The sequence below is a fragment of the Schistocerca serialis genome, chromosome 10 (genome assembly GCF_023864345.2).
Source record: "Schistocerca serialis cubense isolate TAMUIC-IGC-003099 chromosome 10, iqSchSeri2.2, whole genome shotgun sequence".
In the NCBI taxonomy this organism is placed as follows: Eukaryota; Metazoa; Arthropoda; class Insecta; order Orthoptera; family Acrididae; genus Schistocerca; species Schistocerca serialis.
This window is the reverse complement of record NC_064647.1, coordinates 89,026,239-89,051,554: the sequence shown is the minus strand read 5'-3', so window position 1 is coordinate 89,051,554 and position 25,316 is coordinate 89,026,239. Positions and strand designations below refer to the sequence as shown.

The window sequence follows — 25,316 nt, the reverse complement described above, 5'->3', positions numbered from 1 at the left end:
TCCTACCTTCCCTAAGTACTACATCTCAGTCCACATGATACTGTTTTTGGTTGAAATTCAAGAATTTCAGAACAAACTTTGCTGCTACATGTTTCATGCCCAAAATATCTGAAAAAACTGCTTAGTATGGAGACACAGGAATCACATCATCATCAGTAACCTCTCTGATGGTGATTCAGTGATTTTCCAGAAAAAAATAATTTTCTTACTTCTTCCAACTGTCATCAGTAACTGATTTGCTAAGACGTCCAAGGCAGTCACTGTCTTCAACGTCTTTTCAACTCTCTTTGAAACATTTATATGACTCAGACGAGATCTACTAAATCCAGTCAACAATTCAAATTCGGTGCTACACTTTATCCCATTTTTCAAGAGAAATTTAATGCATACTCTTTGATCCATCCAGCTTTGAAAGTAAAAATTTGCCGAGCACTTGAAAACACGTACAACCTATTCAACTGTCAACAATAAACTAAATATTCGAAACAGCTGAAAACGCAAACACACATCAGAAATGTGTGTACCAATAAGATAAAGAAACTGGAAAAACTGCAAGCTCTGAGAACATTGCTGCTGCCGTATCAAGTTTTAATGATGACCAGAATGAAATTTCCACTCTGCAATGGAGTGTGTGATGATATGAAACTTTATTGCAGATTACAACTTTGTGGTCTATCGCTCGAGCACTTGTCCACAAAAGACAAGTTCAGACATGTGCAACATCACTAGACATTTCTCACCCCATACAGTGTGTCATTTTTCTTCTCTCTTGCTCTGCACACTATACAGTTTCTGTAGGATGTTTTCTTGATGGCATTGGGGGGGGGGGGGGGGGGGGAAGGGGAATAAACCTAGCAAAATGTGCCCCATTTGCTGCTTGCACTTTTAATGGGTAATCCCATAATGAAGCCATCCATGTCTAGAATAGTCTGGTGGTAGAGAGACCATTTCTATTATATCCTCAGCCAGCTGACTTCTAACCTGATTAAAACAAGATTTTTCTCCTGTTACTTAGTTTAGTGTGACATATGAATTGAAAATCCCAATGTCCATCAAGTAAAAGAAAATTTTGTTCTATCCTTTGGCATATCTTCTCATGACAGAGAAAGATAACAACTGCTGGTCTTGTCTGTCAACTGCATTCATTGAATTACTTGTGTTGTGTTACTGCTTGGGACTTCTGGACTGGAGTTTTGATTTTCCTGCCAGTTTTTCCTGTTGCCGTCATACTGACATCTGTATGGATAGTTGATAGAATATTTACTTCTTTTATATATATCCACTTCAGAGCCATGAGCCATTATCAGAACTATCAGAAACATCACATTCAAGAAATATTACTTTCAAGAAACACTGCTGTAACTTTTATTCAAAAGATTTTTTATGTCCTTGTCCGAGAGAAACTTTTTGCAATACAGCATTGCTTGCTATTACACAGCTGCTGAAAAAGCCTGAAAATGATTGCTTATAACTCCCAAAATACCAAAAGAAATCAAATGTGGTATACATCACTAAATAGATCATTTTTTCAGCTTTCCAATGATATATAATGCACCACACACCATCTATTGACAGAAAATAAGAAACACTAAGAAGAAGCTATAGCTGACTGTACTACCAGCCAACAATGTAACAGCAGCTTGAAACCTGCAGCCAGCTGTATAAGCCAATGGGTTACTAAATGTCAATACAGTACTGAGTGAAATGCTTTTCCAAAGTCAGAACACAGTGTCCTGCTGACTGGATAGATCAGTGGCTTTCCAGTAGTTATGTAGGAAAAACACAAGGTAGGTTTTGCATCACAAGTATTTTTGTAATCCATGCTTGTCGGCACAAAAGAAAATCATTCTGTTTGTGATAACTCATTACATTTGAGTGCAAAATGTGTTCTAAAATTCTGCAATAGGTGGATGTCAGAGAGATCTGATGGCAGCTTCACAAATCACTTCTGCTACCGATCATATAGATGGTATGATCCATGCTTTCTTCTAACAAACAGGCAGTTTCTTGTTTGAGTGATCCACAGTAAATTACTCTAAAATAGGTGCTGGCCCATACATAATTTCTGTCTAGAACCCAAGGATTCCATGGAACTAGTTCACTCTAGCACTTTCAGCTGTTTCTCGAGGACAATTACAGTAACATTTATATCACTCTTCTTTTCAATGGTGTGAGAATTGAACTGGGGCAATCCTCCTGTTATTTCCTTTGTGAAAAACATTTTAAACTGCAATACAACATATCTGCCTTTGCTCTGCTGCACTCAGTATGAGTTCCCGTTTCACCAAAAGACTCTGGACATTAACTTCGGGGCCACTAATTGTCTTTTCAGTCAGCATGGATTTTGTTTGAGTTTGATAAGATTGTGCCACAGTTGTTGTTGAGCTGGAAGTGTAACTGAACCAAGTACAATAGTGAGAAAATTTTTGAGATTGTTTGTGTGTGCAAGCTATGTTGCAAAGAAACTTTTTTTCTGAGATTAAGAAGGAACAGAGGGATTTCTAGAGGGGGTGGGGGGTGGGGGCATTATCTGATATGATAAAGATTGATGATAATAATTTCTAGAAATACTGGTATAACAGTTTGTCTAGGATAGCAATGAATGATCCTTTAGAGTCAGTCATAAGAATAAATTAAAAAATAAAATAAAAAATAAGAATAAAATAAAAAATAAGAATAAAACAAAAAATAAGAACAAAACAAAAAAGAACAAAATAAAAAATAAAAAAAGAATAAAATAATAAATAAAATTTCCAATACTGTGTACGTTTTAAAACCAGTGGAAGTGGGATGAGATAGGGAGATAGGGCCGACATTTGCTCTTCCCTTTCCAAACTCATTTCTAAACACAATTGAGCACAGCAGCAGAGTTCGAGGAGGTGTGAGGCAACTGTGTTTGACCACTGTTACTCAGGAAAGCACAGAATGGCTGTGGGAGAAGCGAGGCCACTAGAAGTTGGAGAAAACTGTGTTTCTGGAGAGCAGTGAAAGAGGCACCCCGAATGTTCTGGAAGGTTGATATAGTAGCATCTAACATTAAATTAAAAGGAAGATACAGTTTTGAGAGGAGAGCTACTCCTTGGCAACAGTAGAATGGACTTGTCCCTGCACACTGAAGCGGATAGACATGAAATGGTCAATAAAAATATTTTACAATAAGAATTATGAATGTTATGCAAGGTGATGTATCTGACATCAGATGTTCGTTGAGGCTCAACATGATAGACATTGGCTGAGAGTAGACAGTGCCACTTGAGGCAGCACAAACTCACTGATGCTCTAAGCGGAATTGGTAGTTTATCTGATGTTGCAAACTAAAACCATGTACACCTATGACAGTCTACTGCACAATGTCTCTCAAATGCATTGGTACATGGGCTATGGACACTATCTTGCAGTGTATATTGTGGAAGATGATTGTGTTTCGCCTTATGGTCATAATTGAGTGGGGACAATCAACAATAGTGCTGGATCTTATTGTGAATGGTGCCGAGCAGTGTCTTAAATATCCTAGTGTTTCACAGATAAAGTCCCTTATGGCATCATATTTCATACAGCAACCTTTGCATGAGCAGGTGTAATGATGGCCGATTGGCTTATATTCCACTGGTGTTGCTAGTTCATAGAGAGCACAGTGGGTGACAGTTACACAGAATTATTGGTTCCATGAATGTTCCTCAAATTCTAACATGATATATAACATGATGCATATATATCTTTGAGTTGGAATATGATAAATATGTATACCAATAATGAAAACTCCTGGATGGAAAAATATGTAAGATATGTGAAAAGCAACCACTTACCTTGTAGTGTAATGTGTCACTTTGGTGAAGTGATGTGCCGCAAAAATGAATGATGATTGCCAGTGTAAAAAGTGACGTTTGGCTGTACGTTTTATTTATGCTCACGTATCACAAGACAGATCGACACAGCGTATATGCTAGTTGGGCCAATGACAGAAGACATCTTAAATCCATTCGTGGTGGAATGTAATGCACCTGCCATTGTTCAGGCATAGTACGTAGGTGGACTGTGTAAAGATTTTTGTGGTCACTATTAGTTATCTATATTACCAGGCTGGCCATGTCGTTACATCCGAAGACAGTAGACTCCTTTCTCCAAGATGCAAAGTCTGTGTCAGCTATAAGTCTAAAAGATCGATTATGAAAAATAAATTCATGTGCTGTATTTCACTGCCATTGTATACATTATGGTTTATACTAAATGTATCTAAAAACAAAGATGATGTGACTTACCAAACGAAAGTGCTGGCACGTCGATAGACACACAAACAAACATGAACATACACACAAAATACAAATTGGTTTATACTTTATCACAGTGTACAACTTGAACCAAATTCACAATAAAGACTGGTCTTTGTAATTTTCACTAGACAGATGGAATATCCCATCACTTTTCGAGAATGTAATAGATTACGCCTCAGTGGTAACTGCTAGTCGGATGGCTTATTCCGAGTAGTCAGGTCCAGCCTTAGAGATACAGTGTGAACCACGGAAGAAAAGTGGCTGTGACAATGCCTATGACATCGTGGGGAGAGGGGAAAACCTGTATCTGTATATCCAGTTGGAATCTGTTAACTAACACAGACCATTTGTGGATGTAGTCCATATCAAACTATTTGTAATGGTCCGCATAATTAACCAACTTCATTATGCACGGTCATTATAAATGAGAATATGAAATTTATCTAAAAACAAAGATGATGTGACTTACCAAACGAAAGCGCTGGCACGTCGATAGACACACAAACAAACGCAAACACACACACAAAATTCAAGCTTTTGCAACAAACGGTTGCCTCATCAGGAAAGAGGGAAGGAGAGGGAAAGACGAAAGGATGTGGGTTTTAAGGGAGAGGGTAAGGAGTCATTCCAATCCCGGGAGCGGAAAGACTTACCTTAGGGGGAAAAAAGGACGGGTATACACTCGCACACACACACATATCCATCCACACACATATACAGACACAAGCAGACATATTGCTCCCGGGAGTGGAATGACTCCTTACCCTCTCCCTTAAAACCCACATCCTTTCGTCTTTCCCTCTCCTTCCCTCTTTCCTGATGAGGCAACAGTTTGTTGCGAAAGCTTGAATTTTGTGCGTATGTTTGTGTTTGTTCGTGTGTCTATCGACATGCCAGCGCTTTCGTTTGGTAAATCACATCCTCTTTGTTTTTAGATATATTTTTCCCACGTGGAATGTTTCCCTCTATTAATTCAGAATATAAAATTTGATACACATGTTTAATCTACATTGCCACCCAATATCGCGATAAAGTAGAAGCAAAACATTGCAACCTATAGACGATTGATGTGTTGGCCACACAAACACATAATAGAAAATAGTTAAAATTAGCTTTTAAGCTCTCGATTATTTTGCAGTAAGAGTACACACATTCACACATGCAACCACACAGACACCAAAGTGTACACACTCAACGCAGCAGAATGAATACCAATTTAGTTTAGAGCACAGGGCCACAACAATATAGTCTGCTCTTTCTGGGCATGTTGAGTACTTACTTTCTGGTCAGCTGTCCACTTCCCCATCCTGTAGTTTCATTCAAAGTGTACGCATGTGCCACCACAATCTGAGAACTTTTGCAGTGAATGAAAGGCAGGTGAGTATTGCAGGTTGCAGTGTAGCTAACGTGCACCGACTTTTAGGAGCAAACAATGCTTTAGGGCACGAATGCGGGTGCCTGTACCTCAAACTGCCACCAATGTGTGTAAGTTCCTTCTCTAGAGATTTTGTGCGAGTTCTGCTTTTCACCTATCTTGTATAAATAAAACTCCATGCCATATTACGAAATTGGACATGGAGTTACAAGCATTTAATGCAAAACAAACACACTGTCGTGTTGCTCACACTTACGTTTCCAGCTTTTTAAGTCGGTGGAGTGGCTCGAAAAGAGCATCTGTGTGTCCCGCACAGCTGAGCAGTTCAAGTTCTCGTAGGTCCGGGCAGTGCTGCGCCACGGCACGCACCGTCTCATCCTGCACCATGCAACTCAGCTGAAGGTGCTGTAGTTTCTGCAGTCGTCCGTTCCTAAAGGGGCAGTAAACAGGTGTGTACTAGACTTATAACAAAACATACAATATACAAAAACAATCTAATGCAAAATGTCGAAAACTCTGTGAGGCTTTTCTCAGACAATACTCTCGTCTGCAGGGAGGTCACAAGCCCAGAGTATAGTAGCACAAAGCAGGAAGATTTCAGAGGATCTGTGATGTGTGCAGTGACTGGAAGATAATACTAATGTACATAAATGTAACGTACTACACATAAATAAGCAGAGACACTGATTAATGTCCGGTAATGCTGTTGGTGATAAATCAGTGAAAATGTTAACAACAATAAAATATTTAAGTGTATACATCTGGAACAATAAAACATTAATGACTATAAAAAGTTAGTTCTGTTGTAAGCAGATGCCAGGTTATGACTCCTAGAAAGGAGGGGGGCGGGGGGGGGGGGGGGGGGGGCGAAAAAAAAAAGAGAGAGAGAGAGAAATGAATCGACTGAACCTTACATATTCCTTCACTGGGTATCATTAAGTGAGGACGTAATATGAAAGTGACCAAAACAGTGAGAATTTTTTTTATTGGCTCTTCATTTACTACATGGAACTGAAATTTCAGTTCCTCAATATTATCTTCCATTTCCACTTCTAAGTGTGATAAAAATAATAATTAACAAAAGCTTGCATGAGCCACACCCCTTTGTTGTCCTGTATTTCCACATATTATTTATTCCAGCAGTGTTTTCTTCCAGTTTTATGGAGCCACAATGTGGGGAATATTTTGGTGTTTAGCGGATTCAGTATGCGCATGGAAAACTCAAAATCCTAATGAAATTTCCAACTCCCTCGTAGGGTAACCGTGCCCCAAGACAACATTTGTTTCCACAACTGCTGATGAATTTGCACCATATGATGCTTGTTTAGTTTTTAACTGTACTAATCTTGCAGACTACAGACTCTAGAGAGGCTAGTATTTGATCCAAGAGCTTTCACACTGGCGACATTGAAGAAATCACAAGCAGGAGAATTGATGCTGCTGACATTACTGTTACTCAGTTTGAAAATCAGATTAACCTAAGAGGACAAGCAAAGTAAAGACTACTTGAGGATGAAAAGGAGAAAGCATATGTTTTGCACTAGTTTGCACTGATAAGGTAAGGCATAACATAAACACTGTCAAATCTTTAACTCAGGCTTCCCATAATCTACATTTTGCCAATTTTATGTAATTAAATTTGGCGTAAATCAGTCACTACTATAGTGAAACATTCTGTGGAAGGAATTTTCATTTACTACTATAGTAAGGCAAACCTCTAAGATTTTTTTTCATAGGAATTTGAATAGCTGTAAAAATCTAGCAAAAGAAGGTATCAATATTCTGTTCCACAGATATTTGTAATAATGATATATCAAACTTTGTACACAAGAATATTAATTCCAGTCCGACAGAATTTCATAGAAGGGACATTTGTACTCATCTTGTTGAAAAAATTTCAATTATTTATAATTAAAACATATAACTTCAATAAGCATGAAAACATATGTGTGTATCCATATGACATTCTTTAACAACTGTGCCAAATTTAGTTACATTGCCTTGAGAACTTCAGATTTTTTTCAAAGTACTGCAACTTCGCATATGTTGTTGTTGTGGTCTTCAGTCCTGAGACTGGTTTGAGGCAGCTCTCCATGCTGCTCTGTCCTGTGCAAGCTTCTCCATCTCCCAGTACCTACTGCAACCTACATCCTTCTGAATCTGCTTAGTGTATTCATCTCTTGGTCTCCCTCTACGATTTTTACCCTGCACGCTGCCCTCCAATGCTAAATTTGTGATCCCTTGATGCCTCAAAACATGTCCTACCAACCGATCCCATCTTCTAGTCAAGTTGTGCCACAAACTTCTCTTCTCCCCAATCCTATTCAATACCTCCTCATTAGTTACGTGATATACCCACTTTATCTTCAGCATTCTTCTGTAGCACCACATTTCGAAAGCTTCTATTCTCTTCTTGTCCAAACTGGTTATCGTCCATGTTTCACTTCCATACATGGCTACACTCAATACAAATACTTTCAGAAACGACTTCCTGACACTGAAATCTATACTCGATGTTAACAAATTTCTCTTCTTCAGAAACGATTTCCTTGCCACTCCCAGTCTACATTTTATATCCTCTCTACTTCGACCATCATCAGTTATTTTACTCCCTAAATAGCAAAACTCCTTTACTACTTTAAGTGTCTCATTTCCTAATCTAATCCCCTCAGCATCACCCGATTTAATTTGACTACATTCCATTATCCTCGTTTTGCTTTTGTTGATGTTCATCTTGTATCCTCCTTTCAAGACACTGTCCATTCCGTTCAACTGCTCTTTCAAGTCCTTTGATGTCTCTGACAGAATTACAATGTCATCGGCGAACCTCAAAGTTTTTACTTCTTCTCCATGAATTTTAATACCTACTCCGAATTTTTATTTTGTTTCCTTTACTGCTTGCTCAATATACAGATTGAATAACATCGGGGAGAGGCTACAACCCTGTCTCACTCCTTTCCCAACCACTGCTTCCCTTTCATGCCCCTCGACTCTTATAACTGCCATCTGGTTTCTGTACAAATTGTAAATAGCCTTTCGCTCCTTGTATTTTACCCCTGCCCCCTTCAGAATTTGAAAGAGGGTATTCCAATTAATGTTGTCAAAAGCTTTCTCTAAGTCTAAAAATGCTAGAAGCGTAGATTTGCCTTTTCTTAATCTTTCTTCTAAGATAAGTCGTAAGGTTAGTATTGCCTCACGTGTTCCAACATTTCTACAGAATCCAAACTGATCTTCCCCGAGGTCCGCTTCTACAGTTTTTCCATTCGTCTGTAAAGAATTCGCGTTAGTATTTTGTAGCTGTGACTTATTAAACTGATAGTTCTGTAATTTTCACTTCTGTCAACACCTGCTTTCTTTGGGATTGGAATTATTATATTCTTCTTGAAGTCTGTGGGTATTTCGCCTGTCTCATACATCTTGCTCACCAGATGGTAGAGTTTTGTCATTACTGGCTCTCCCAAGGCCATCAGTAGTTCTAATGGAATGTTGTCTACTCCCGGGGGCTTGTTTCGACTCAGGTCTTTCAGTGCTCTGTCAAACTCTTCACGCAGTATCTTATCTCCCATTTCATCTTCATCTACATCCTCTTCCATTTCCATAATATTGTCCTCAAGTACATCACCCTTGTATAAACCCTCTATATACTCGTTCCACCTTCCTGCCTTCCCTTCTTTGCTTAGAACTGGGTTGCCATCTGAGCTCTTGATATTCATACAAGTGGTTCTCTTTCCTCCGAAGGTCTCTTTAATTTTCCTGTAGGCAGTATCTATCTTACCCCTAGTGAGATAAGCCTCTACATCCTTACATTTGTCCTCTTAGCCATCCCTGGTTAGCCATTTTGCACTTCCTGTCGATCTCATTTTTGAGACGTTTGTATTCCTTTTTGCCTGCTTCATTTACTGCATTTTTATATTTTCTCCTTTCATCAATTAAATTCAATATTTCTTCTGTTACCCAAGGATTTCTATTAGCCCTCGTCTTTTTACCTACTTGATCCTCTGCTGCCTTCACTACTTCATCCCTCAGAGCTACCCATTCTTCTTCTACTGTATTTCTTTCCCCCATTCCTGTCAATTGTTCCCTTATGCTTTCCCTGAAACTCTCTACAACCTCTGGTTCTTTCAGTTTATCCAGGTCCCATCTCCTTAAATTCCCACCTTTTTGCAGTTTCTTCAGTTTCAATCTGCAGTTCATAACCAATAGATTCTGGTCAGAATCCACATCTGCCCCTGGAAATGTCTTACAATTTAAAACCTGGTTCCTAAATCTCTGTCTTACCATTATATAATCTATCTGATACCTTCTAGTATCTCCAGGATTCTTCCAGGTATACAACCTTCTTTTATGATTCTTGAACCAAGTGTTAGCTATGATTAAGTTATGCTCTGTGCAAAATTCTACAAGGCGGCTTCCTCTTTCATTTCTTCGCATATATCCCCCCCTTAAAAGATCAAATAGAGAAAATCCAGCAAAGACCAGCCAGTTTTCTCTCTTCATTATATAGTATGTGCAACACTGTAACAGAAATCCTATGAATTCCAGTGGCAGATGTCACAGGAGCCATTCTGCTCTGTGCAGAAGCTTACTGTTAATATTTTGAGAAAATTTGTTCCATGAAGTGAAAAGCTAGATACTGCTTCCTCCTCACATGCAGCTTGTAAAATAATTGTGACTGGAAAATAAAGAGAATTTAGACCTCGCATGAGGTATTATATTACATGCCCTGTGCACCGTTTGCAAGCAGAACAGGTATGAGGTGAAATGACAGTTCCCTCCACCACACACTGTAATGTGCCTCATGGGGAATACTTGGAGGTGTACAACTACATCATAAGTTTATGTATGTTGATAGGCCTGTGCCTCCTGGTACGTAACATGGTAAAACATTCTTTTTTTGTGCTGGTAAGCAATTCCTACACTGATACAAGGAATTCCTACCTCGATACACTGTTGTTTATTGCCAGTATACCTTGTTAGACACTAATTAAAATTTTACGACATGAAACGACTTCTTTTCCAGTATATATGAAACACTCATACTCAGTCATATGAAACTCATTTATTCATTTGTTGTGTTCTGCAGTCCTCAATAAGGAGCGGAGCTTCCTGGAACAGGAGGGTCAGAAAACAAAGAAATTAAGATTTAACTAATTCAAATTTTACAAGCAGTAGGTGTATTTTCTATGGAAAGGATGAGAATCCAGCTGAGCTGTGACGCTATAGGAAGTGTTGAAAATCGAGTTAGTTAGTTTCATGTTCCATAATTCAACTGCACCATAAACTGTAAAGTGGAATGAGTCATTTTTCGTTCACGTTGCAAGATAGCTTGTAAATATGGCTCATCCTGAACATTTATAACTGTACTTACAATCACTTTTAAATATACATCTGTGAGTTAGTAATTCCTGCCCACCACCTTTTACACATCACAATAACAGAATATTTTTTTTTATGAGACAGAAGGAGTTGTCGATGAGAAAATTTATTTTGTTTTCAAATTTTTCTTTTTGTCAGTCAGACATTTTATAACACAGGGTAAGTTATCAAAAATTTTTGTTGTAGCATTGGGCATTTCTTTTTGTGCTAAAGGCAACCTTAATGTGGAGTAATGAATTTCATTTTTCCTTCTGTCGTTTTGAGTAGTGCTGGATTTTTCAAAACAAACTGCGTGAGGGAATAAATATACTGTGAAGCACTAGTCAGAATGCCCAACTCCTTAAACAGATGTCTACAAGACGATCATGAGTGAGCACCACGTATTATTGTTATAGTATGTTTTTCAGTAATGAAGACTTCCTTTTCTTATAGATGAATTACCCCACAACATTATTCCATATTAAATTGTTGAATGAAAATACGCAAAATATATCCACTTACAGATCTGTCTCTCCCCAAGATTTGTGATGATTCTAAGTGCAAATGTGGCTGATTTAAGTTGTTTCAGGAGTTCCAAACTGTGCTTTTACCAATTTAAATTTTTATCAACATGGATACCTACAAATTTTGAACCGTCCAATCTATTTATTATTCCCTAATTATGTTACACTTACCATTGGTGTAGCAACCCCAAGATGTGCAAAACTGAATAAATTTTTTTTAATTCAAGGTGATACCATCACAGAAAACCACTCAGTGATACTTTTAAGAACCTTGTTTACCATTCTTCTGGTGCTATATGTATGCTTGGAGTGATTACAACACTAGAGTCATTAGCAGAAATAACTATTTCTGTTTGATGTACATTGGACAGAAGATCACTTACACATATGAGGAATAACAGCAGACCTAATATTGAGCCTCGAGGACACCCATATGCGATTCTCTCCAATCAGAACAATGTCCCCAGACTAAAATGGTTGATTCTTTTGGTTAGATCTGACATTATCCATTGCTTGGCTATACCATCAATTAAATAAAAGTTCTGTTTATCTAAGATAGTACTGTAATTCACAAACTCGAATGCCTTATTTTGGTTGTACTAAATACCAACTGGCACTGTTCTCTTATTTAACGTTTGTAAATTTTGCTGAGTGAACATGTAAATGGCATTCTCAGTAGAGTAACTCTTTTGAAATCCAAACTGTGATTTACTGAAGATATTATTGGTGCTTACATGAGAGATTATTCTATAATAAATCAACTTGTCAAAAAGTTTAGAAAATGTCAGTACTGAAACTGCTCATTTGTTACTGATGTTATCTCTTATCGTCTTTGAAATATGCCATTGTTAAACCCCTCTTTAAGACTCTCTCTGGAAATTCTTGAGCTAGTGATGGATAACATATTTCAGAGAAGGCAGAGCTTATTGTACGTGATTAAATCATTAGTACGCTACTGGAAACACCATCAAAACCAGACGAGCTTTTATTTTCGAGGGAATACACAATTTTCTTAATTTCAGAAGTTGGTGATACATTTATATGATTTTTCCCTTTAATTGTTTGTCGTACACTCAACATTTAAGTAAACTGATATGACAAGACATTAGGAAGTTCTTCACAGAATTGGTGGCGGATGGAATGTGCCAAAGCCACGGAAAGAAGAAGGAATAAAATGACAGTACGTGTGTCGATACATCAGGGAACATACCCACATATTATAAACTCGTGCCACTGAACACAGTTCATTTTTCTTGCAGGGTCCAATTATACTCCTCAAGCCACTTCACATTGTATGGCAGAGGTATCTCTGCCACCAATCTCTCTTCCCCTCTTCCTGTTCCACGCACAAACTGCAAAAAATGAATTTCTCCTTGTGTGCATTTCACAAGACATTGGTATGTTTTTAATTTTCTTTCCAATTGGTAGGAATTCCCAATTTATTGCTTTACTTTAGATAGAAACTTCTCAAATATCTTGACACAACAACTGAAAGCGTACAGGAGTAAATGTATTGAGAACTGAATGTAAGAATTTCCAGATCCTTAGAAACTCTTCTACAAGTTGCTCAATTATCTACTTTACACAATATCCATATTGATTACTTCTGTTGAACAAACAATTACTTCACTTTATGTGAACTGCTATAGAAGACAGGGAGTGAAACCATGCAAAACAAACCAACACTCTTGTCTTTAGGTCAACATACAGAAGTGACTTCTAAGGGCAAAACACACTGAACTGAGTTTCTTGCTTATTTTATCTGTGTGTCGACTCCATCCTGACTTGTTAAGCAGCTCCACACAAAGGAATTTCCACAGTGTGTTTCATTTAGAGTACAGTCATTAATGATTTCTCACAGTTCAAACATACCTTGTCTGAATACTTGTCTGAAACTGAATAATATTAGTATTTCTGAGATAAAGAAGGGAAGAATGAAGACTAGGGTTTAAATGAAATGACACTATTTCCGAGTCCTTACTGGCCTCAGAAAAATATGATTTTATGTATGTAGACTGCAGCAGCAAGTGACAATTTGTACTGAGGCTGGGAGTCAAACCCAGGTCTTCTTACTATACAGGTGCATTGGCCACTAAACCCTCCTGGCGCAGTGGTTCACACAACTGCACAGATTAGCCCGGCATGCCTCCCCCCCCTCAATCTAACTGCTCATTGCTGCCCCAGTCTGACACAACTGCTTAGTAAGCAGGTTCGATTCCCAGCCTTGATACAAATTTTCACTTGCTGCTTCAGTATATATACACAAAAAAATCGTATCTGTACGAGACTAGCGAAGTCTCTGAAACTGTGCCATGTCATTTGCATTAGTACTTGCACTTGCATTTCAGGCTGGATCCTCCATTTACATTTGATGCTGAGGTGGTATTCCAAAACACGGAGCCTCAGTAATTCTGTAGTTCTGTTCACTTTTAAGGGGGGAATTAAAACTAGTATGGAGCAGCAATGATAATTTGGATCGAGGAGAGGCGAGCCAGGGTAATCCGTGCAGTTGTGTGAACTGCTGTGCCAAGATGGCTTAGTGGCTAACGCATCTGCCTAGTAAGCAGGAGACTCGAGTTCAATTCCCACCCTTGGTACAAATTTTCACTTGACGCTTCAGTTTGTATACATAAAACCAGGGTTTAATGTCCTGTTGACATTGATGTTATTAAAAACAGAACACAAGCTCAGATTGCTTCAAGGATGGGAAAAGAAGTAGACCGTGCCCATTCAAAGGAACCCTCTCAGGATTTGCCTGGAGCGACTTAAGAAAATTGCGGAAAACCTAAATCTGGATAGCCAGACACAGATTTGAACTACAGTCCTCCTGTATGTGAGCCCAGTGTGCTGACTAACCCTGTTGTGAGAGGTAAGGATTTAAACTGTTAGGTGCAAAGCACTCACAGGCTCATACTGCTATCTTCTGAGCTAGTCTGGTACCAGTTTGATTAGATTAGCTCAGTTGTGCCACTGGCAAACATTAAAGCTTTGGAACATACCAACAGACCTTGTTAGGAAACAAAAATTGAAATTCATATGGAAAAATGCAGCCATATTTGGATCCTGTAGGATAAGCTACATTATCTACTTTGGCTAGGGCTATTTCTAATCACAGATTATAGGAAACTTTTTGTTTAGATTAACTTCCCACCAGGTCCTAACCCAATCTGTACGGTGGGTCCAATATTGCCACTACATGAGACACAGTCCAGCCATGGCGAGTGAACAGTCGACAGCTGATACTCTTGACTTCGCCGTAGCGCCATAAGCTCCACTGGTAACTTTTCACGAAACATCCCTACGATTCACACTATCCTTGTTAGCCACACCTCAACTGTGAGAAAACAAACTCCTTTTACCAGGAAAGTGTCTCTCCTGTACACCAAGCTTGAACATCGTGCTTCGAAGGGCTCTAGGGAACAGCTGAACAATGGGAAGAGAAAATTTTTTGTTGTGGACTGAAACAGGCAGGTTTGAAAAAGCATTAAAATGTTTATTACATCACAACACATTACTGTACAGTAGTTATATTTTATGGATCTTGTACAGAGGCAGCTCTGGGGTGTGAAAAGTACTCAAACATGTACATTTTACTTACGTGTGTTATAATCACTTAAGTCGTTACCACAAAACATTATTGTATTACAGTGCTAATTTTGATTATAAAGTAACCTAACCCTCAATTTTAAGTGTTTCTGTGAAGATATTTGCAATGCAGTAGGAGGGGTTACCCAACAGAATGTTCTTTACTTCAGTCTGAAAATCCAGCAAGTTGTTGAATAAATGTGCTGCCACCAACCTGACTACGTCCTGCACTAATCTAAATCTAGAGATCATTTATAGTCCTGATGGCAAATTCTTATTTTCCCCCTCTTTTTGTGAGAAAAGACAGGTATTAGTAATGACTAAGGACATTAAAAATGTATCTATTCAATTCTGTTTTCTGGAACCACTATCCCCTTAAGTTGAACCTAGCCCCTCTGCCCAAAAGAAAGGTTCCAGAACTCACTGGTGAACATAACTACATAAATACATTTCTTTATTTTTAAATTATCTATAGCAGTTATCACACATATGCTAACATATGCTGAACAAAAGGTGCTTCAGTAATTCCACACAGTGGGTTTTCCAACTCGGACTTTGATCTGTCTGTAGTGCCAAAACTTTAACATTTTTGCTCCTTGCACGTATTTGTTTGAAAGGACTATTATGCGGTGTCCAAAATTAAAGCAAAAAACCCCTGTTTCTCTATTCTGTGTCTAATTCATGATGTAATCGTACAAACTGTCAAGAGACATCTGTACGATTGTGTTGTGTACAGAATATGGCATTCCACCAACAATGAGGCAAGGGCACTTATCGAGCAGGATAGTATTCTCCAGGTAGTCCCTCATCCACATATGCTGTGTGCACAGTCAAAGACAGTGGGTGCACTGCGGCACAGAGAAGACACCTACCTGACACTCTGCGGTGGAGAGCCGTAGGAAGAATGGAAGCAGGACAGTGGAAAAGGCTTAATGTGAATTGTTCCGTTATTTCTCAGGTGTGGAAACAGTTTAGAGAGACCGAAACCGTATCCCGAACACCAGGTCAGGGGCTACCATTTGTGACATCAGAAAGAGAGGATTGTTATTTGGCTTAGTACTGCACAGCAACTGACATCTGACCCCACAGCATCCACTGGATGTGTCGTATCGAGGCCGACGGTGCACAGAAGGCTTCAGCAGAGTGGCCTCTACTGCCAGAGACCAATCGTACGTGTACCTCACAGATGGGAACGTATAGAGTGCAATTGTCAGCATGCCGCCTGAACAGTCGAACAGTGGGCCGATGTTTTTTCCACAGACAAGTCTCGATTTGGTCTGGAGAGTGAGTCTCAATGGATTCGCATCTGGAGGGAATGTGGAACTCAATTTCGGGTCCGAAACACTGTGAAAAGAGACTGATATCGCGGAGGATCCCTAATGGTGTGGGCAGGGATTATGTTAGCCACACTAACTCCTCTTCATGAAATTATACGGGTGAATTGGCAAGATTTAAGTGCCGTCAGGTATTGTCACGAGATCTCAGGACCTCATGTGCGGTTGCTGTGAGGTGCTGTGGGCCTGGACTTCACACTGACAGATGATAACGCTCAACGTCATAGATTGTGGGTGGTTGTTCTCTTGGAAAAAGAAGATATTGCACCCATGGCGTGACCTGCTTGCTCTCCCGATTTGAATCTCACAGAGCATGTCTGGGATGCATGATGAGAGGGGTTGCATCACGTAAACTTTCGCTGACCACTCTCCGATACTTGCATGCATTACTCCTTCGACACGAGATCGATGACATCATTTGCAGCTTGGCCAATTGTCATCATGCCTGTATTGGTGCCAGTGGCAGTCACACGCCGTACTGAGCACATTAATCAGTTGTCAGAATGTGTATGCAGATCCGTTAAGTTGGAAAAAGTGAATAACATTTTTATCTATTCTTATCTGTGTTGCAGTTGTTTACATTCTGTATTTTTTACCTTGTGTCTACTTTACCATAACATGTTTATACTGTTTTGTGGCAAAATAAATGCAGCATTGCAAAATTTCCATCTGTTGCTTTAATTTTGGACACCAGCGTGTTATAGTTTGCGGAGTATCACTGTACTGTATTGAAGTTTGACATGACTTTTTAGGGTGGCACCTCCCACTCCCAAGCTTCTATGAAGATGAAAGGTGTCTGTGACATTTAGCAGTGGGTGTTGGGATATTACACTATGGGATATACAGATATGTGCAGATAGGAGAAAATCCAGGTGAACACATTCCTCAGGCTATGTATGTGCTGCTCATGGTGAGTAACATTGCTGCAGAGTAGGTTGGTGGTCTGAACACTGGGGGCAAACAGAGAGTAAATGTTCAATCCCATGATTGCCCACAGCAAGCAGATGTGGCAATGAGCCATCATCTTTGTCCTTGATGCCCCCCCCCCCCCCCTCGTGGCCACAGTGCAGGATGTGCAGGCTGTTCTGCTGGAAGGACGTCCAAATCACTGCCCGCGGCACTGTGTCTTCTGTTGTCAACAAGAGGCAGTCTGTGGCACAGAAGAAAATAACTACAGACAGGGTCTGAGGCTCGAGCCAGAGGCCACCCTGTCACCCACCCTCTGTGGATATGTTGCCTCACCTGGCAGAGAATGAGATCTGAGCTGACTGCATGAGCTCATAATAGGGAACCCGTCTATGGTCTGCTGAGCTTCTTTGTTAAGGTAAAAGTGGAGGATTTCTTCCCAGTCAAAGCTGGGGTCAGGTCTCATTGGGAAACATGAGAGTCCATCTGGGTTGGACTGCTGCACCATCAGGCAAAACAGAATCTCACACTGGTAACAGCTGAGGAACTGGCCTGCTGTTGAAACCTGTGTGCCATCTTGACTGGCAGATGCACCGTGCAGCTAAAGAGAGAGACTAAGGACGTGTGATCCGTGACCAGGTGAAACTTCACACCATGTAGAAATACATGAATCATTCTGATTGAGTAAATAATGGCAAGTGCTTCCTGTTCAATCTGAGAAGTGTCTGAGACAAGTAGTATTGGCTGATAGGAATTGTTGGGATTCCAAAGGACCAGTGTAGCCCACTAGCCTTACCGAGATGCATCTGTAGCCACAACAAACTGTCAGCCCAGCAAATGTGGCCAAGCACAAGTCCAAATGATGACTGTCTTTCAAACTGTTGAGTGCTTGTTCACATGCTGGCATCCAAAGAATCAATGTGCCATTTTTGGACAACTGCTTTAAAGGATATGCCATAATAGCTGCCTGTGTGATGAATTTGTGGTAATAAGCAACATTGCGTAAAATTGCGTGTAGCTCCTCGATATAAGCAGGTCGAGGGAGGGCCTTTATAACCTCGACGTGACTGTCAGTTGGACCTCCCGAAAGCAAACGATGCATTATAGGTATTCAATAGATCGCTGAAAGAAATGTGATTTATTCAGTTTGCACTCGAGACCCACATCACACCATGTCTGAAACAGAAGCCAAAGGTTCCGTAAGTGTTCTTTGGTGATGGGACTCATGACTACAATTTCAGCTAGACAGTCCATACAAAAAGAGACCTGTTCTGTGAGTTGGTCCAAATAAAGTTGAAAAAAAGGCCATAGCACTCAAGATCCCAAAAATAATCTGCTGTACTTGTAGAGACAAAAGGGCCTGTTGACTCCAAGCAACTGCAGGAACTCCTCACTTAGTGGTAGTTGGAAATATGCCTCTGACACATCAAATATGGAAAAATACTGTCCCCCACCAGTTTTTCAATGAGTTCTTATGGACACAGGACGAGGTACGTGTTGACCATAAAGTGTGCATTAATTGTCCTTTCGAAACTGCTGCAAAGACACAGCTTGCCAATAGTCCCCCCCCCCCCCCCCCCCCCCCCCAAATACTCCGCAAGCCACCTGACAGTGTGTGGCTGAGGTTTCTCAATAACCACTAACAGACTAACAGCGTAGCACACTGGCTAGACAATACAGATTCAATTACATCCAAAGCAGTGAACCTGTCGAGTTCCTCCTTTACTTGGTCACAAAGCACATGTGGCATTGGCCTGGCTCTGAAGAACTGAGGTTGTACTTTGGGGTTAAGAGTAATGTTTGTCCTTGCCTTTCCCAGGTGGAAATGTGTCTGAAAATTGCTTGCATAGTTCACCCACTTCTTGAGAGGGCACCAGGTCAGAAACTAAGTTAACCAAATCTATGACCATAAACCCAAACTCCAGAAGAGCAGCCGAGTCAAAAAGATTTGCAGTAAAACCACTGTCCAATGTAAGGAAAGTGAATGAGAGGACCAGGGCCTTGTATGCCGCCTCTGCTATCGACTGTACGAGAATAGAGATTTGTTGCCTGCTATAACTGACATGAAGAGGTAGGAGAAAATGGTGGGGAGCCGAGGGGCAGATACGCGTTAGATTTTGTAAGTGATGCTGCAGTGCCTGTGTCACTTGCAACCGTATGGCTGTCTCATTAATATACACACACTGATCAATAGTTTGTTAGAAGCAGTTGCCAGATTGTCACTTGAAGGGCAGACGGTGTTAGTAGACTGAGAGGTCAAAGATGGAGCCTGAGCCACAATGCGTCCTTTCTTCCCACAGTAGTAGCTAGAAGACCACTGCTGAGGACAAAACAAGTGTGGCAGGAAGGCAAAGTCTTGTGGGAACTAGTGCACTGCAGATGTGACTGTGTGGAGCACAGCAGCCACACACAGCACACCACTGTGATGTCAGTTTCCGAAGTTGAACTGGAACTGAGAGCCTACCGCCATCTAATTTGACAGAAGCCATCTCCGTCCAGGAATCCAACTGACAGCCCAATGCACAAGAACAATTTTGCAAAGGAGAGGGCCTTAAAACCACAATGCCTGTTGACAGCTTAAAAAAACACTTTATACTTTTTTTGGCATCCGTATGATACGATTTTATGTTCCAGCATAATGTGGGGTAAGTAAGTCTTGCTGTGTAATCATAAAACTGACGTCCCTTGCCATAAGAAATTAACCACTGAAAATAGATGAAATGGGTCTAAAAGCCAGGTTACAAGAAGAAATATAATCTCATTCAAATCCTATGATGAATTCGTCACTGCACAGACCATATTCAGCCCTATTCTCCAGTTGCGCCTAACTGGGAGCTCTTGTTCTTGCCAAGGGTGACAGCTGACGGTGCTCGGAATGTTATGGATATCACTTTCCCAGGTACCAAGCGCCATCCCAAGCTGAGAGGATGGATATGGATGCCGGGGGATTTGCAGCATCTCAGTCACACCTTCAAGGGGAGAGGACTGCGGTAACACTAAGTCAACTCTCATAATGTACCTCAGTGACTGCTACTGTCACTATTCAACTCACCTGCTCCAGTGCTCAGCAGCACGATCAAACATTGGACGCATAGGGGACAGTACGTGCAGCCGATAGATGGTGCCACCTTGAGACGCTTATGAGCAATGAGCAATCAATCCCATATAATCCCAGAACGGAGTGCACACAACTTCATTCTGTTATCTTGTATGCTCATGTTAACTTGACTCGAAGTCTTGGGGCCCTTTGCATCATATCAGATTTGTCATGGCATTACACTTGGACTGTGAATGGAACTTCTAAACTTGTTTCTCATTAAAGTGATTTACACTTTAGGCATGTACTTACTTGGGTGTGTAGTTGCTATAGACATGGGCACTGTCATGCTGAGAAAACCAGTCACTTGCTGACAAACATCAGACCTTTCTACTGCACACTTTTGTCTTCTCCTAATGTCTAAACAGGAAACTTTATTATGGTCTGTTGTTGATGTTGTGGTCTTCAGTCTTGAGACTGGTTTGATGCAGCTCTCCATGCTACTCTATCCTGTGCAAGCTTCTTCATCTCCCAGTACCTGCTGCAACCTACATCCTTCTGAATCTGCTTAGTGTATTCATCTCTTGGTCTCCCTCTACGATTTTTACCCTCCACACTGCCCTCCAATGCTAAATTTGTGATCCCTTGATGCCTCAAAACATGTCCTACCAACCGATCCCTTCTTCTAGTCAAGTTGTGCCACAAACTTCTCTTCTCCCCAATCCTATTCAATACCTCCTCATGGTCTGACCTGATGGAATAAACTCTGATTTCACTATCCTCCTCACACAAAAACAAACCACCACTACCTCAATGTGTGACTTCACTTCACATGTCCACTTGGGGAGGCAGCACTGACATCTTCCATCTGTTTATTGTAATTTAGGTTGCATGTCATTACCCTAGTACTGAGAAACACTAATAATAACTATTTTAGAAAAAAAATCTGTGACAGTCTGGTGACATTCTGTTGAAACATAGCACGCTTCCAGTCGACACTCATTTTGCTAGACTGTACAATGTAGAAACTGCCAGATGTCTGGAATGAGGTGTGCCATCAATCAACATTTCACAAAATTAGAAATGAGCAAAGCATTGGTACGTTCAAGTTTTCCACACAGCATCAACTCTGCAAACTTTTACAACTCCATGAGAGCTTTAGAAGCATTTTTTCCAGAGCGGGAAGCAAAATTTCACAGCTGGTGCTTTTCACTTGTACTCATCTTTCCACTGTAAGAAATGAGAGAATGAACCAAATGCAGCAAAAAAACTCACTACAGGCAGAGAAAAAGTTGCAGACCATTCATATCTCTCTCTCTCTCTCTCTCTCTCTCTCTCTCTCTCTCTCTCTCTCTCTCTCTCTCTCTCTCTCTGTGTGTGTGTGTGTGTGTGTGTGTGTGTGTGTGTGTGTGTGTGTGTGTGTGTGTGTGTGTGTGCGCGCGCACACGCGCAGAGGTGGGGGGGGGGGGGGGGGGGGGGGAGAGGGGGGATGGAGGAGGGAGCAGGGAGCAGGGAGCGAACTGCATGCTGCAGATGCTCCACACAGTGCAGCATTGAACTTTTGGGTAGTCCCATGCACAGCCATTCGAACAGCCCCTACACACTAATACAATAAGAAGCAAATTTTATAACTATACTAGTCACTCCAACGATGACAGGCTTTTTAGAGAAAAAAGAGCCTTCACAGGTGCGGACGACTATGGCAACGTGCCGAAGATCCAATTACTGATGTACCCTAGTACAGAGTACAAGTTGTTGTGAGTCGCACATAACTTTAGTCCCACCACTTGTCCTGCTCTCTGTCTTGTCTCTCACAGAGGTATTTTCACCAAAGCGAATGCTGCAGCTCTTTCTTTCCCTTGGCCTCAATCTCTGAGTCCACAATCTCCTAGATGGGACCACATTAATGGATAGTCAATTCTAGACATGCAGATAATTTGACCAACTGTATGATATGGCCCTATAGTGGTATACTAGCACTGTGCATGGCAGAACTAACAGATCTTTTAGTAATGGTCACTGTGTAATTGTGGGCATGGACGAGCTCCACTTTAAAAGAAAAGTATGATATTTAATCTGGTGTAACTCACTCAAACACAGCAGGAACCAAGTGTCGGACTTCCCGATTAGTGACACCGAAGTGGAGACGCCGCAAGTTGTGGAGTTTCCCCAGGGCGGTGAGAGTTTTTGTGGCCTCCTCGACGCTGACCTCATGGTGGTTTATCAGCTCGAGGTGCTCCAGCATGTCGGCACACACAAGTAGCAGCGGAACTATACTCCTGCGGAGAAGAGCACAATATGGCTTTATGTGCTGATGAGGTGTACAGGTAAGTCCTTCTACACAACTCAGTCAAATTCACAACTCTGTAACAGTCAAACGTGGGGAGTCAGCACACAATCGACATCTGAAAATTCCACAGAAATGTAGGAAGAGCTGAAGCAATGACTCAACTATTGGAGAAAAGCAAATATACATTATAGTGTTTACAGATTTCAAGTAATTTTAAAACAATTCCATTTGGAATAGACAGTCTGACATTCTTAAGGCAGCAGGGATTAAACATAAGAAGCGAAACACGATCTACAATTTGTACAGTAATTGCTGCATGGTTAATATGTAATGTGGCTCCTTTCAATATAGCCGCACCTTTTACAGGGTAAGAAAAGCCAGTGGCTAAGTATGGTAGGAGGTCACAGGTAGTCTTTGGGACAGTACTGCACCTTGGTCGACTATGAGGGAATGACTCATGGGGTGCAGGGTCGGGAGCAGGGTTGCGAGCAGGATGAACAAGGATATTCTGTAAGTTTGGTGGGCTGCAGAACACAGCTTTGGGTGATGCATGTAGGATATCCCTCATCTCAGAGCTGAACCTCTGGGGAGGATGGATTGAGCTCTTCAAAGCCAAGGAGACACTGGGTGATCAGAGAAGTGCTGGTCAGTGGTCAGTTAACACATTTACTGGTGTCACTAGAGGAGGCCGCAGTTGATATCGGATTGTGGATGAGCTGGATAGAATAGTTTGTAAATAAAACCTCTGGTATGCTTATCAGTACCTCTCCAGGAGAGACTGTCTTAAAGCAGTACTATTCGTGTGGGTCGAGAGGTTTGCATGTTCGTGTGACACTAAGAGCTAAGCGGTAGCATAGCTACTGGGAGGGTCTCCCGAGCCGGACAGGTCTCGATCGAAGAACCAGACGAAGTGTATCTCAGAATGCTCTATTTTCCCATTCCTTGTCCTTCACCTTTTCACATTTTTCAGAGTGAGGAAATGAACCTTGACAGCTGTAGAGAAAGCTTTGAAATTCTGCAGGAAGAGATGGCAAATGTAGTCGTCAACAAGTAAATCAGGAGCAACAAGATTTGGGTTGGAGATGAATGCATTAAGGCATTGCGAAGAGAAGAGAAGCCGATAAAGGCTTGCTACAAGTCGCACATATTGCTCGAGGCAAAGCACAGTTCAAAGAAATATCGAGAAATAAACGAGCAATCCTGACGAGAGCAAAGTGAATGTGCATCAAAAGAATGAGGAGGCTCAACAAGATTTATTGGGGAACGAGGTGCAAAAGATGTGCTGTAAAGTCACCTTCTTCAAGAATAGATACCAGAGTTGCCAAAAATTCATCAAGGACAATAACAGGATCACATTCACCAATTAGTTCAATACTGCTGTGAGATGGAAACAATGCTTCAGAGAGCTCCTCAACTGTGATGATCCTAAAGATGTGCTTGAATTTCAACATCCTGACATTGTAGATTTAAATTGCTGGGGAAATTAAGATCACCCACATTGGAGGAAATGAATATTTAGATAATGAAACTGAAGGAGAATTAAAGTCCAGGAGAAGATTGAGTCCAGGCAGATGTCATTCAAGCTGACGGAGAGACACTCCAGAAGAAAATACAGTTAATCAAGAGGATCTGGGTTTTGGAGGAGATCCCAGAAGATTGGAAGACAACAGTCGTCTGCTCTGTATACAAGAAAGATGAGAAAAAGGATTGCAGCTACTATAGAGGGTGCCTCTCTTAAGATCTTGTCTAACTGTATACTGGATAGAATCCAGCTATTGGCAGAAGCAGTGACTGGTGAGTATCAGAGGGGATTCAGAAAGGGCTATTCATATGTCAACATCTATGTGCTGCAACGGCTTACCGAAAACATGTGGGAATGTGGCAAAGACCTACATGTGCTATTCAGGGATTTTACAAACGGATATACTGCATCCACTGAGAGAGACTTATGAGTTGCCTAACCAAATTTTCAATGCCCAAGAAACTCATCAGCCTAGTTCGAGCCTGTCTCACTGATTCCAATGGGAAAATGAAGCTTGTGAAACAAGTCAAGGAGAGCTTTTACATAAAAGGAGAACTTTTACATAAAAACAGAGTTCAGACAAAAAAATGGTGTGTCACCGACATTGTTCGACCTGGTGTTCAAAAAAATAATAGGGAAGCTTTCCATAAAAAATTGAAGTGACAGAGGTAGATGTTGAGAAAATCACATACCTCCATCTGTCAATGTTGCAGCCCTGTCATCTAGACCTAAGGGAGAACTGATGCGGTTGATCGATAGGGTGGAGGTGGAAGTGAGTAGAATAGATCTCCTTGTGAATAAATTGAAGGCAGAGTATCCAGTGATAAGCTCGACCCATGCCTGTTTGAGACACCCACTCCAACCTCTGATAGTCAGAACCTGATCATACAAATGGGTTCATAATTTTAAATATCTGGGGGCAATCTTTACGAATGACACATCGTGTAACGCAGAAATCAGAGGTCTGCAGAGTTGTGAAACTTGGAATATGCAGAAAAATCTTCTCATTTTCCAGTAAAAAGTCTTACGAGAGCTCTATGGTCTGGCAGAAGATAAGATCATTGGAGAATGGAAGATCCAACATAATTGTGAGGTGGCTGAAATCTGTAACAGATCA

General features: G+C 40.8%; 1 protein-coding gene across 6 annotated transcripts in view; it reads right to left on the bottom strand.

Annotated features, from left to right (window-relative positions):
- Positions 1–25,316, bottom strand: part of LOC126425122 (F-box/LRR-repeat protein 7-like) — an 82,416-nt gene that overhangs the window by 13,528 nt on the left and 43,572 nt on the right. For 5 of the 6 annotated variants that reach the window (XM_050088056.1, XM_050088061.1, XM_050088057.1 and 2 more), the window contains exons 5-6: positions 22,478–22,666; positions 5,903–6,076 (exon numbers count right to left, since the gene is read on the bottom strand). In XM_050088056.1, the coding sequence (XP_049944013.1) occupies positions 5,903–6,076; positions 22,478–22,666 (363 nt within the window). The remainder of the gene's footprint in view (positions 1–5,902; positions 6,077–22,477; positions 22,667–25,316) is intronic. The other variant, XM_050088060.1, reaches the window with a different exon arrangement.